General features: G+C 41.8%; 1 protein-coding gene across 7 annotated transcripts in view; it reads right to left on the minus strand.

Annotated features, from left to right (window-relative positions):
• Positions 1 to 15,162, minus strand: part of ZNF521 (zinc finger protein 521) — a 231,792-nt gene that overhangs the window by 123,325 nt on the left and 93,305 nt on the right. For all 7 annotated transcript variants that reach the window (XM_066992873.1, XM_048080020.2, XM_066992875.1 and 4 more), the window contains one exon: positions 11,627 to 14,979. In XM_066992873.1, coding sequence (XP_066848974.1) covers positions 11,627 to 14,979 — 3,353 coding nt within the window. The remainder of the gene's footprint in view (positions 1 to 11,626; positions 14,980 to 15,162) is intronic.

Genomic DNA, 15,162 nt, shown 5'->3' on the forward strand with positions numbered 1-15,162 from the left:
GCTTTGCTAAAATCCTGGTAGATCATGTTCATAGACTTCCCTGTCAGTACTTGTAGCTACTCTCTCAAAATACTCTATCAAAATTTTAGGCATGATCCTCCCTTCATGAATCTTTGCCATCCATCCTTCATTAAATCCAAAATTTTTAAGTGTTCCTCTATCATGTCGTTAATTAGCCTTTCTCTCATGTTCCTCATTGTTTAAATCAAGCTCACAAACATGTAATTTCATGCATAATCCTTATATCCCTTGTTAAATGTCTGTTTAGTAGCCTTTTCCCAGGCTGTTGATATTTCTTCTAAAAGTCTGCAAATTTATCTGCTTAGTGTCTCCTTTTATCTTCAGCTACTTTCTCTGAGAATTTGGGGATGGATACCTTTCTGTGTTTCTATGTCAATTTTTGTATACTGTATTCCATTATATTACACCTAATCCCTATTCATTCTTCCCCACGGGGAGGATATGCTACAAGCATTTTTCAACAATATTGTTTTCCTTCATTAGATATTCCATTTCTAGATCTCCTATATACCTCTTCTAACTGAAGAATTATTCCCTATATGAAGTAACCAAAAATGCATCTTATAGTTTCTAATACACCATGTCTACATTCCCTCTTTTGCATACAGACTTGCAGGCATCCCTAGTTTATCCCATAGTCCTTTTGAACCTCTTTTGCATGCAATAGTCTCCACTACTGAAAATTGCTCTGACACGTACTTGTTCTCCTAACAATAGCCTCCCATTTACAACTATGTTTCCCTTGTTACACCAGTAAAGGGGATTTTCGAGGCTTTTTCCACTTAGTTTCAGCACAGACCAAGAGTATGGATCAGTGACACTGCCGAGCCAACCTGCTGCTGCCAAAAGCACACCTCCCACATCCCTAGCACATCATCCACACCTCCCATTCGCCCCTCCTAGACCAACCATTCACTCGCTGGTTCCCTCACAATAAATCCAGGGTGGAGTTAATTCAACCTGTTAAACCAACAGAAAAGTAACCTGATGAGAGAAAGTGAATAGTTTCCATGTTTGTGCTCCCAACAAATCATATGCAAAAGCAAGTTATAACTTGCACACTAACTACATCAACTTGCCAGTGCTAACTCCTGATGCTGCCAGCTGATTTTTTACATTATTATTTCATTAAGCGTTAGCAGTGTGCTCGGCCCTGCATGAGGCATAAGAGCATCCATGGTCCCAGCCTATTTGTCCATTTAGCCATTTTTCATCATAGCTCAGATTATTTTTGACAGTACCTTAATTGAGGATTTCTTTTCTATCTTCCTGGATGCTTATTTTGTCAACCTTAAGCTCTAAAAGAACTAAGCATATGTTAGAGAGTTTCACTGCATAGTTAGCTATTTATCTTGCTTATGGGGCACTGTCAGCTTGCATTTTTTCTGAACTGACTAATTGCTATCTCTTCTCATTGCAAATAGAACACCCTTTAAGTAGTATTTCCTGATTGTCATTAAAAAGATGTGTTTTTAGGATTTTATGAAAATTTTTCTGTTCTGCTTTTGTTTAGCAGGATCTTAAGTATTGTGGGGTCTGAGTGCACGTCTGGAGATAGAAGACAATCAATCCCATATGAAAAACAAAATGAAAAATGGAGAAAAATGTTATTTTCTTTTCTAATATCCTTCACTATGGTTACTTAGTTCTTTAATACATGAAGTGCATTCAAGCAGAAATACAAATGCTTGTTCTAGCAATCCTTCCTTCTCCAGCCTGCTTGAAATCTTAGTCTGCTCTTCTGTCTTTCACCTTTGCACTCTGGATGCTGCATATAATCATGTCAGTCTTCAATGTCTCTTAGTTACACACCTTTCCTTCTTCTAGCTGATGAAATGCATTACCTTGCAACGTCTCACGTCCCACACAGAAAGAACCACATCTGCAACTTTTAAAAAATCTCATCTCTCCCCTTCAAGCTCTCTAATCCTACAAGTCTCTCTAGGTCTTTGAAACTCAGTACTGAAGTGATGAAGTCAGAAAAGGAACTCTAAAACCCAGCAGTATGGGCTGTGTATATATATATATTTAATTACTTCAGATCGGGTTTACATTGTTTATGAGTACAAAGAGTTGTAAGCTCTGTGAATTTAATGTGGGATCTGAAAAACCAATATGCTTTATGACTTTCTACCTTAGGGCCTGAGCCTGGGTGAAGCTGGGCCTATAAACACTGCAAGTGTATGTGCTAAGCATTGCTCAGGAATCTGGAGCTTACCATGTCAACAACTGAGTATCCCTACAGCATCCCTAACTCTTTCTGTCTCCTTACACTGCACTTAAAGAAAGCTGCTAAGATGAGGCATTCTTAAGCCAGAGAGCTGCAAACCCACCAACAGGCATCCTAACATTCAGCATCTCAGTCTCAGAGCAGCTATGTGGCTACAGACGTTAAGGAGACACTACAACTGAGACTGTGCTGATAATTTTTCAGATGATGTGGCATCAAAGCACAGGCAGTAGAGCATGACTTGGCAGGTTGAGATGCAAAAAGCTGATATTCTGAGTAAGTTGATAGATTTTTTTTCCCCCCCGTCTCTTCTTTCTTTTCCTTTGTTTTAAAAAAGACATACTGAGACAGACATTCAATAAAGCCACTACTTTCTTCACCAACAATCAGCAACAGATGTAGCCCAATAAAATTAATAGTTTGCAAGTACGCACAAGAGAATACTCTTTTGTCTCTTTTCACCATCACAAATTTTGCAAAAGCTCTCTGGGTTTTAACAGAAAGGCAAAACTGGGGGCTTTTTATACACCTCATTTTGTTTAGTTAATCTGAACACTAAAAACACTTTTCTCCCACACTATGGAAAATTAGTGCTGATTAATTTCACTTTCTAAAGTGTGACTCAAGACACTTTTTCTGCCATTTCTTGTCCACTTTCAATTCAACCTTTATTCCTGAAGAAATCTGGGCTACTACTTACCAGGATAATTCAGTCCTACAGAACAGTTGTGCTAGAAAATATGCAAGATTAATATTAATGTACAAACAGAAATATATTACTCATACATTATATATAAGAAATTAATTTTCATTGAAATATCAGGAGAAGGATTAAACCCCTTAGATCCCTCTCATGCAATTAGCTCTGCACTTGTGCAAGTCTATGGGACTGCACAAATGAAGGCTTCACATAACACTGGCAAGACTGGGGTTTTACGAAGGCTCGCCTACACTACAAAATATGCCATGAAGAGAATTCCACAATCATACTGCTGTAATTATAGTACCACCCTGTGTGGATACTGTTAGGCCACATCAATGTTAGCAAATATACTGGTAGCATCTGAGCGGGCACACAGCTGCTGACATTGCAATGATGCTTGACTGCATGCCCAGTTGGAAAACCTCTGCTGGAGCAGCACAGCTGCCCAAGGAAGTGGTGTACCAGCAAAACAAGCATGCCACTGAGCCAGTCTTCATCACTACCCACAGTGATTTGTGTCTAGCAGTTTTTCTTGCTCTCCTCTAAGGGAATTACGGAAACTCCAAAAATTCCCTCTGTACCATTTCATAATCTTGTGTTTTCACACTGCTGCTTAAAATTTCAGCAGTTTCTCTTAGGTACGTCCTGTAATAAGTTCACTTGTTTTTTCTATAGCCTTCAATCTACCATTTCCCACCAGAGAAAGATCACAGAATTTGTTTCAGAAGCAGAAAGTTATATTTCTAGGTTTGTAGGACGTTAACCACCATTACATGGACAACCAGATGTGAAGCAGGGAACATAAGAAAGCTGAAGAGCTATGGTTAAGAGAGAGAGTTCAGGAAAATCATCAGGCATTGCAGACATTCCCTGACTAGTCCTATGAAAGGAGCACCAAGCAGCAAGACAGGATCAACTGCAGGTCAGTCAGCGACAGTTGCAAGATTCACACATGCAGACAGCCATGTTCCTAGAGTTTGGCACTGAACTTCAGCCTTCAGAACAGAAACCAAAAGAGGACTGTTGTAGTGGAAACACAGGTTAAAAAAGGATATCTGGAAGGTTGGAGTCTCAGATCAGACTCTGTTGGTGAACCACCCCATTTCCTCTTGGAAAATGTAGATGGGAAGAGGTGACCTTCCAGTTCTGAAAAGCCATTAGGTGTGCCTTTTAGCACAGAATGTTGAATCTGGATAACAGGCAAGAAATAGAGGAAGTCCTGCCCACTCAGGATACCAACATTTTGGAAGCATAACCAGAGTGGAAAAATAGTCTCCTTCTTTCCTACCTTCCACCTCGTTTTTGAGTACACAAGCAACAAGCAACTTTTAAATGGCTGCATCTGTAAGTGGCTATATTTTTAAGTGACTCTTTGGAGGCATTTCACAGGCATTAAGAATGATCAATGAATGCATGTGAGGCTTTCATCTTGAGGAATTTAGGTCTCCAATAAAAGCTGCAGGCTGCTGCTTTTTTCCCCAGATTCACCCATTGTTACTGGCAGGACTGTACTGAGATGCCCCACTCTTTCATTCCCTGTCTTACGAAGCCTATTCTAGCAACAAAGGTTTAACCACCAAGGGATAACAAGATAACATCAATGTGCACCTGGTAGTCAGGCCGAAAGGATAGTGGAAATCACAGAATCAGAGAGTGGTTAAGGTTGCATGGGACCTTTGGAAGTCATTCTGTCCAACCCCCGTGATCAGTCAAGGGCACCAAGATACATTTGCCCAGGCCCATGTCCAGACAACTTTGGAATATATCCAAGGAGGGAGACTCCAAAACCTCTTCTGGGTAACTTGTGACAGTGCTCAGTCACCCTCATAGTGAAAAAGTGGTTTTGGATGTTCAGATGGAACCTCTTGTGTTTCACTTTGTGTCCACTGACTCTTGTCCAGATATGCCCCATAGCAAGGACTGACGTTAGTGGGACACACATGTCTGCTGTCATATCTACAGTTGTATTTTATACAGAAATTTGTAAAACAATGCAGTAAATGGAATAAATGGAAGATGGGAATGGTAGGAGAAAAAAAGTATCCAAAGGTTTTGAACAATCAGGCATAAGATAAATTACCAGTCATCACAGAGCTATATGAGGTCAAACAAGCGGACTCTACAAGATGTCACCTATCAGGTGGTTCATTTATGTTCATTTTGCACAACTTTATGGAACAAGCAGTACTGGGGATACACATTCATTTTAAATTAACGGTTAGCCTATCTTATGTTCCTGATGACAGAGTGACAAATTCGGGTGTTATGTTTGTTGTGTGAGACAAATAATATACACATTACATAAAACAGCTTTATTGAGCAGTGGTTAAAACAAACAAACAAACAAACAAACAAAAACTTCTCAAAAACATTGACACTCAATTAAGAAGTTATTCTTTGAGCACCACAAAGAGCAGATCATGGTTTCTTACAGTTTCACTTCTTGTGACTGATTGACTTTTGCATAAAAAACAGGTATGAACTTCAGTTAAAGCCATCTTCCTGGTTTGGATCTCTAAAGGGCTTCTTTCCTGTCTAGACTCTATGATCTAGTGGGTCACCTCTCTTCCCAAAATTTTAGAAACCTTATAGGTTTTAATATTCCTGCCTAGCTATAAAGTTTCAGTTGAAACTGGGCAAGAATAATTCAAAAGTTAGAGGGAGAAGAGAGAATTCCCTAGAGGTATGCAAAGGAACAAAAAGACGTACCATGATTTATCATGTCTTGTTCCCAAAGTTAATCAGGTTAGAAAAACAGCAGAAAAATCTTGCTGTTTCTACATGATTCTGAGGTCAGAGTACAAATACTCATCACTATTCTGATTTTCCACAGGGGCTGTGTGGAAGGGAAACTGTTGCATGTTACCCTGGTCAGTTGGCCAGCTGACCTGTTGAAGCACACATCTCAGGACGTTTTGTCTCATAAACCTTTGCTGAATCTACATTTGCCCACCCTAGAGCTGCTTAATGTCTTCATCCAGTTTTGTGTCCCTCTCCTGTTCTTCTGCCTTTCTTCAAGGAGATTTTTTTCTCCTCCCCCCACCTCGTTGAATGGAAATCTTGGCTTGGGGCTCTTGTAAAGTTCAAAGAACACGTCATCCTTTCTTCCTCTGATGCAAAGTTTTCCACAGGTGTGAAGAAGGTCTGAATTCCCCAACTGAAGCATCTGACAAATAACAAGACAGACAAACAGTATTAGATCTTAATGATCAGTAGACAAGAAACTAAAAAACTCACTACCATTTTCCCTCTTGCTTCTGTTCAGCAGCCCCCAGCCAACGTAAGGGGCTCCTTTCACAGGCTGGTGAGTGTGAGAAGGCGGGAAATTTGCTGCTTAACTTTGTTAGGCTTTACAGAAACAGGATAATAAATAACACCATCCTTGTTAAATGCAGAGGACTCTGTCTGATAGCTCACTACTGAAAGTGTAAGAGACAAAGTGAGGAGAAATGCTTAATCCCCCATATTGTCAGCTACTCCATGACAGTTGTACTACCAGAAATTAGAGCATACGGTAATGTGAAGTGGCCTACTGTGGCTGGAAAAACAGGACAGCCCATTCTAAAAGTATATATGGTCACACCTTAAATAATACCTTCCTGAAAATGATGCCAAAATGATGCCAGAAGGCAAACCTGATATTTTTAGTGAATTCATTCTGAAACTCCAGAAGCAGAAAATATGTTTGCCACAGATTAGTTCCACAAACTATTTCAAAGCCAATTCTTTGTGCCAGCAACAAACCTTCTTTACCTTTTTCGATCCCTGAATCCAAAATCCAGCATGAAAATCACTTGTTCTGGGCCTGAATTCACTGACAGGAAACCCAAGGCACTAGTTCCTGTATTTACGTTACAAGTTTATGTGCTTATTCGTAAAAATCCTGTAGTCCGAATGATCAGCTTGGGTTGCTGATGAGGAGGATTGTTTTAATTTCTTTCTGTATTTCAATTAAATGCATGACTATTGATTTCAGTGTATTTTTTCAGTTAAAAGCACAGTGATTTATGTTGCTAAAATGCTACTGCCTGCCCTGCCAAAAGCATGCATCTGGGAACATTTCTGGGTTGCTCACAGTCTTTTCTCTCTTCTTTCCGCCTCTGACTGCCAGTGCCTGCTGTTGAAACAAACCAGCTACTTCAAAAGGCAGTTCCTGTTTTCTGTCTCTGTGAGTTTGGCAGTCTTTTGAGGGGTGGGGCTGGGGGCAGGCATAGTAAGAGAAGAAAGGTAGATTCAGGGCCCATGAATAAAGAGAAAGAAAAGTAATGGTAAAACAGTACACCTACCTGAGCTCCAGTCTTTGTCCCAGGTCGATACTATTTCAGGATTCATCTGAGGTCGGTAAGTTTAGATTCAGGGAGACACCAGCTCTCCGCAGCATCTGAATTTTGTGATCCCCATCTCCAAAAGCTCATTGTCAGCCTGCACTTTGATGGCTCCTTCCAGAACGGTGCTGTGATGTGCCCAGTGTCCCCTGCTGTGACATGCCCACCCTGGCACACAGCTCTGCACAACCACAACAGGACAGAAGAGCAGCCCCAGATTCACACTCCTCCTGTTCTTCAGCTGGTTTGACAGTTGCTAGTTCTTCTCTCCTTTGTTCAGCACTTTTGATACTCTCTGCTACAGTGAGTTTCTGCAAGCCTTTTGCAACACCTACATAAGCATTTTTATTCCTGCAGTAATTGGCAGTGCATCTGCTCTGCCCCTTCTCTTCTCAGGACCAGAAAACCCAGCACGTTCTTGTATTATTAATGACAGACTTTCTGCATTGCCACAGGTAATACAGTATTCACATGAGCTCCACATTCAGCTACTTACAGAAGCAATTATGCTTGCTGAGCATCTACTCTGGATGGTACCAACAGGACCCCAAACTGAGCACGGTTGCTCACATGGACATGCTAGCACCAGATAGGCTTTACCAATAAGGTGTTGGTTTAAGCCAGAGTCCATTCCCCCCTCCCCTGCTAGCTAAGCAATTAACAGTATTATTATTGTATAGTTATGCTGGTGTGGTTCTGCATGTACAGAAGTTGTTAAGCTTCAAAAGTAAAGGCACATGTTCTGCTGAGTCAGGAATTTTCTTATTAGGTGCATGGCAACACATTAAAGGGGAACAAGAGAGGTATAGATGCGCATTTTTTCTTGAACACAGCTTTTCATCTTCCAGGTGCTTTACAAAAAAATGTGTTGTGATTAAGCACGGCAGCACACTTTTTGGGAACTACCAACCTTATTTTCTCAAGGAAAATGAAGCAAAAATGTTCAAGTGGATTTGTCCAACTCAACAAGAAAACAAGTGAAAGAAAAAGGACTGATGTCTAGTTTCCAATTCACTATCACATCAAACCTTGTTCTCCACTTTTAAGCACTAAATATCACCAAGATTATTATCCTAGCCTAACAGCATGCTTCCAATAATTTAGGATCTTTACAAGAAATCTACAGCATGGATTCAGCATCTTATTAAGCCCAAATAATACTAGGGATTTACCAATTGTAGAATTCTTTCAATAGCTATCTATCCACAATCCGCCCGTTTAAGTCTGTTTGGTAGTTTATGGGTTCTGTAGATTCACCAATATCATGGACTTAATCAGTTCTGACCTGTTCCTTGAGTTGTTGTAACTGATGATGAGCACTGGGCATCACTTCCTGTCTCAACTGAAAGGTAACTGGCAGTCAAGATGATTCAGGTCAACATGTTTCACGTAGCAAGCAGAGGGAGCTCAGAAGGTGTTATCTCAGCTGATGACATTGTGCTATGTTAAGGCAATCACATCCTATCACATTATTGTGTACAGGCTTAGAAGGAAAGTGTTCCAGTTCAAGCATAAGAATACTTGGCCAAGAAACCAGAAGTCACATTTTAGTGTTATCTTTTCTCTTAAAAAGATATCTTCTGGCACTCTTCGCATAGTATTCTTTTAATTGAGTAACACAGAGCATTCAGCACTGTTAATTGTCTGATAACCACCTTCCTGAGTGAAATGTTCATTACTTGAAGTCTGACAAATCAAATCACACAACTATAAATAATGCAAATGAAACCTTCACTCCCTAATATGATTTTTGGGGGGGTTGAAAATTCCCCCAAAATAGCATGTTTATGTAGCCATTTTCAACATCCCATTCAATTCAACACATATTCTTCCAGTGGAGTAACAAAGCCACTGCCTAATAATAACTTTTACAAACCCAATTTGTTTTTACTGTTTGTGTTATATGCTTATGTTTTCATTCCCCTCAGCCTGGACATCAAATCTATAGTGTTAAACGTTTGTGTATTACCACTTTCAATTTTGTTTCTCATTGCTATAATGCTTGCATCACTACAATTTGAAACCAGTAATATCTGTTAGAAAGATAAATTATCTTTCAAGATTTTACAAACATGCATTTATGATTTCCAAAAGTACTAATGTTTTATCAGGAACTTGATAGCTTTGTGCTTCCCCTGAGAAAAGAATCTGAAAGTCTAGGTTACTTATGTGGAGACTAGAACCACAGGCACTGAAAAATCAGTTTAAGAGCTCTGAATGGAGGCAGGGGGCAAATGCTGATTTGAAAGCATGCAAATGCTACTCAATAATCGTGCTCTGGCTTAAAAGGCTTTTTCATCTTATGTACATTTCTAAGATAAAAGTCAAAAAAGAGTAAGAGAAACAGGCCAATCAGGTGAAGATACAAGAACCCTGATTATACCTCATCCAAGTACAAGAAGATTCACTGATGACATTGAAGGTAACTGACCTTATATCACCACAGTGAACAACTAAATCTCTTTTTCTCGAGTTTACAAGCAAGAGAAAGACAAGTTGGTAACCTCTTCTTATCTTGGTAACTCTCTTAACATGCATGATTCTCAATGTGCTTGAAGGTAGCAGGAATTGGCTTCCTATGTGACTGGGAAGAGAGATTTCAAGCAGTCTTTTGGGGAAAGATGACAGAAACAGAAAACAGGATGACTCTGAATCTATCAAAAACTTACAGCTGGTCATCCTGTAATTTCTATTCAACGGCAACACTACAGGACTTTCAGTGGTCTGAACTGCAACTAATGGGAGCCATTCCTTTTCCCTCTTCTTTGAAAATAAGGTTTTCTTTAGACCTGTTCTTCACAACCTAATAACCTGTTCCTCCCATAAACTCCACACCACATCCCATTCACCAAGTGTGTCCCCTCAATGCCCAACTTACACACTGGAGATGCAGAAGCCATGAAAGCATGGGGTCCTTCCCTGGTGGACACATCCTGCCTTGTATTTCACACTCTTCTCCCAACTCCTGTTCCCTCTTGGTGGCACTCCAGGTCCTGTGCTGCCTCAGTGGCTTCCTCCCAGCCTCCTCCAGCTATGTTCTCAGCAGACCCACAAACAGGTACCTGTTGGCCCACGTACCCTTACGTATCACCCCTCCTTCCTCTCTGCCTTCCTCCTGCCCTCTGGCTTGCACATGTCTATTGGATAACAGGCTAAGAGATTTCTTACCCAACAGATGGGCTCACAAACAGGGAAGCGAGAAGAGTGATGGAAGAGCAGCTCCTTAACCACAGGGTATCCATATGTATTCACACTGATGGGTTGCACCATGCTTGCACCATTACAGGTTAAAAGCTTTCTTAAAGCAAAAGCTATTAGTTCTTATAATTTGTTTGTGCTGTGTTTTTAGGCTTCCTGAACTACAAGAGGTCATTATGATACCATGCCTAAAATATTAACTCTAGGTCTTTCTATTGATAATATTTCTGGAGATAAAGCAGATTACTTGCCCTCAGTAAGTGGCTTCCCTACCTTCCCCCACTACTCCCCATGCAGCCATTATTACTTGGTCATGGTGTCTGAAGAGGTAGATGAAATCTTTCAAGAGTTTGACCCTTTGTATGTTTTTATTTTTCTGAAATCTTTTTTTTTTTACCTTTTTTATTATTATATTTTTATTATTATTTTTCTGAAATCTTTACTTTCTAAAGTACACTGCATGAAAGGGATTTCAATCATCAGACACTAGGTGCTTCAGAGACATCAATATGTTGTTCATCAGGAATGGAAAGAAAAGTAAAACAAGGAATTATATCAGAAGGACTCATTCCCCAATTTACCTTAGGCTAGTGTAGCGATTCTACTTAACCCAAATATGCTAAAAGAGGGAAAAATGAATGTCTACAACACAATTTACAAAAAAAAAAAAAAAAAAAAAGAAAGAAAAAGAAAACCCACAAACAAAACCAAAAAAGCAAACCCACCTCAATTTGTTGTTCACAAATATTTTTTAAAAATCCACCCCTTATGCCAGCATTTTGGCTGACTCTATTCTACTCCTCTGTCATTAATGCTCCCTGCCGTAAGCACAACTCCTAGCTGGGGATTCCAACGCGTTAACAGAGCTAGGATAAGATTCCAGATCTCAGTTGTGCTGGCATGAAGACAGGTCTCCTCAGTGATACAGAAGACAATATCCTAGGGAGACTGGAATTAGTCCTATTCCGCACAACTCAATCCAAGACGTAAGGCATACCAAGAAGAAAGTAATTACTAGCTAGTGGCTACGGATAGGAATGGAACATGGTTCAGCCTAAACATCTCATGACAAGTGACAGGACGGCTTGAAAAAGGGGGCTTTTTTTCCAACAGGATGGAAAGTGTCAAGAGCAAAGAAAAAAGGGTTACCTCTTCAGTTTGGGAGGGGCTGATTCTGGGCATTGGAGATACTTGTGGTGTTTTCAGCTGTGTGCTGTTGCTGTCTGGAACAAGCTCTCTGTGGATTGACTGAATATGGTTTTGGAGTTCACTTTCTGATTCAAATTTAACATTGCAACTAGAACATCGCGTCTTCAGTCCCCCTGCCTTGCTTTTGTTCTCAATGGAACTCAAGTTCTCATTTTGGCCCATGCCTTGTCTGTTACTGCTTGAAGGGATGTTGACACTTGGGCTACCGCTTTTACTGAGATTAACACAGCTAGCACACAGACCATATGGCAGACCGTTGATGTCAAGTTTCACTAAATCCTGTTTCGAACGGAATTCCTTCAGGCAGGAAGCACACTTGTACAATTTCTGGAGATGCTGCGCGCGCCCCGTGGACTGCACGGCAGAACCATTTCCAGTTTTCTGCATGTGGAACGTGCCGTGGATTTTCAGTTCCAGCGTGGAGGTCACGGTCTGCATGCACACCACGCAGCGGAACCCCGTCAAGGAGTTCCTCAAGTCAGGGTGCATTTGGCAATGCTCTAAAAATTCCTCCTCGCTCTGGAGGGGCATCTTGCAAATCCTGCAGTTTCCAGTGTCCAGGCTCTTACTGTGTGTGACTTTATGCTCAGTAAGAGTCAGAAGAGATGGAAACCGCTCACCGCAGATCGGGCACATGTAATGTTTCACTGGTCCCAAGTGTGTCTGCATGTGTTCTCGGAGCCCGTTTTCGGAGAAGAATGTTCGAGAACACACATTACACTTGTAATTCCCTTTGATGAGTTCAGCCTTTTTCTTCACTATGGCACTTTCTCCAGGCCGAATGTTGTGGTCTCGAAGCTGGTGGTTTTGCAGGAGAGTCTCCATGGTGTAAGCTGCTCCACAAATGTCACAGCCATACATAGGCTCAGATGTGTCCACATCTTCTTCGCTGCCATCGTGGCTGTTATGGGACTCCTGGCTATTTGTCAGCAAGGTCTGGAGCTCCACTTCCTCTTTCTGAACCTGTTCGGCTGCCCCATTCGTCCCACAGTTTGGAGTTTTTGTTTCAAAAACACAATGCTTTTCCCTTAAGTGCTTTTCCAGCAAGATGATAGCATGGAAAGCTTTGCTGCAGAATTTGCAGTTGTACTTCTTGCTGTGCGTAGTAATGTGACACTGCAGCTCCACCTCTGTACCAAAGGACTCACCACAGAAGATGCACTTGTGCACTTTGCCTTGGTTCTCCAGGTGGTTGTGTTTAACATGAAGCTGCAGGTCAGTCTCGTTGCGGAAATCCCAGTTGCAAGACGTACATCTGTACACCTTCTTTTCATTGCTGTGCTTCACAGCCAAGTGTAGCTGGATAGAGACCTTGGAGTCAAAAACCTCTTGGCACAAGGTGCAGCGGAAGAATACAAACGTATGCATGTCCAGCAGGTGTTTCTGCAAGTCATCCACAGAAGTAAACTGCTTGTCACAGCTTTCACAGATGTAGTAGGTTGAGGTGATCATGAAATGAATGGTAACATGCTTCAGCAGGGACTCTTGATTGGGAAATTCCTTGTTGCACTGAGGGCAGGTCAGTTTTGGCAGGACGGTGTCAAGATGTGTTTTCAAATGAGTCTGAAAACCGTCCAAGGAAGTATACTTAGCACCACACTGATTACAAATGTATTCACCTGCAGGACGAGGAGGAGCACCTCCAACTGCCTGCATCATCTTTAAAGAGGTCTGCTCAATGGTTACAGGAGATAAGGGACTCATGGCTCTGGATTTTTTTCCATTATGGATGTAATTCAGTGCCAAAGGAATGTTCTTATGGTTCTCCTTGATATGCTTGTTCAGTTTAAGAACACTATTAAATATTGGAGAATTTGTACAGTAAGAACAAGAATACACTTCCACCACTGGATCTTTTGGGGTTCCGAGCACAGGGGAACCAAAACGGGAACTGCTAAGATCACAATGGACTTGTCTAATATGCTCTTCCAGAGAAGAATCTGTAAGAAATCCCATGTAGCAATGGGGACAAAAGAATGCATTACTGTCCTTAGCAGCAGGGTTGGCAAATCCATGAGAACATCGGATATGTTCCTGAAGAGTGTTGAGGTCATTGAACACTTCAGAGCAGAAGTTGCACTGGTACACCATGGCGGGCATGGTAGAAACGATCAGTCCTGGGTCTGGAGCTTCATGGACTTGCTTAAGATGTTCATTCAGATTGTAGAGAGATGGCAACACCTCCAAACAATACTGACAGATGTGGGCTTGTTCGGGTTTATCTAAATGCATAGTTTTCAGGTGTATCTGCAGGACTGCAAGGCTGGAAAACAACTGTTTGTTGCAATAAATGCAGCTGTAGGTAACTTTTGCCTGTTTACTCGAAGGACCAGTGATATCTGGCACTTGCTGAGCTGCCCGCTTCCTTCCGCGGCCTTTCGGTATAGGGGGAGCCGCTTCCACCATCGTTGAACTATCCACCGAGAGATTGGAGTCGGGAGTGGTGCTGGAGACTGAGGTGTAGCCAACAGTCACCAACGACGGGCTGTTGCTGTGGTTGCATGACTCTGGCTGCTGGTGACTATCCATGTGGCTGTACAGCTCTTCCACGGTGTGAAAGTTCTCGGAGCAAATGCTGCACGAATTCTTCTTCTCACCATTATGGGCCTGCTCCATGTGATTGACCAGAGACGTTTCCTCTACAAAGAGTTCGTGGCAGTAAACGCACTGAAGAGCAGACCGGTCTTCGTTAGGGGAACACTCAGGGTGGCATTCTGCAATGTGCTTCTGAAGATCTTCAGGAAAATCAAAGCCTTCCTCGCACTGACTGCATTTCTGGGTGTCCTTCATTTTCCAGTCCTCCATCCGGGAAGCAGACTGAGAGCCATCTTTGTTTCTCTCGTGAACCTGCATGTGACCATGCAGCGAACTGGATGACAGGAATCCACGTCTACAAATGGCACATTTATATGGCTTGTTGGACGTATGAGTCTTTAAATGAATTTTAAGGTGATCGCTCCTCGAGAACGCTGCATCACACTCGCTGCAGTGATACTTCTTGTCTCCTGTGTGAAGCTTTATGTGGCGGTCCCTGCTCCGTTTGTGTTTGAAGAGACGACTGCAATACGTGCATTTGAAAGGGAGCTTGTCGCTGTGACTTTGCTCGTGGTGCTTTAAGTAGCTGAGGCGGCTGAACGACTTGTCACAGAACTGGCATGGATAGGGCAACCCTGGGCCTCCCTCCTCTTCGCCAAAATCACAACCTTCTCCATGGCTCGGGGAAGTCTGGTCCTTGCTCGAAGGTGATGATGCTGGCCATGAGCAAGTGGGGTCATCCTCAACATCCACTCCATCTGAAATGAAAAAGAAACATGCCCACAAGATTAATCCCTACAGCTCAAAGGAGACACCGAATGTACATGAGCAATGCCGACTTGCTACTCCTAAATAGCTAAAACATTAAACTCAGAGTAGGATATTTCTTACACCTGTACCCAACAGCTTCAAGACCACATTTATTTTTATCAGACTGTAAA

Source organism: Anser cygnoides, chromosome 2, assembly GCF_040182565.1.
Source record: "Anser cygnoides isolate HZ-2024a breed goose chromosome 2, Taihu_goose_T2T_genome, whole genome shotgun sequence".
In the NCBI taxonomy this organism is placed as follows: domain Eukaryota; kingdom Metazoa; phylum Chordata; class Aves; order Anseriformes; family Anatidae; genus Anser; species Anser cygnoides.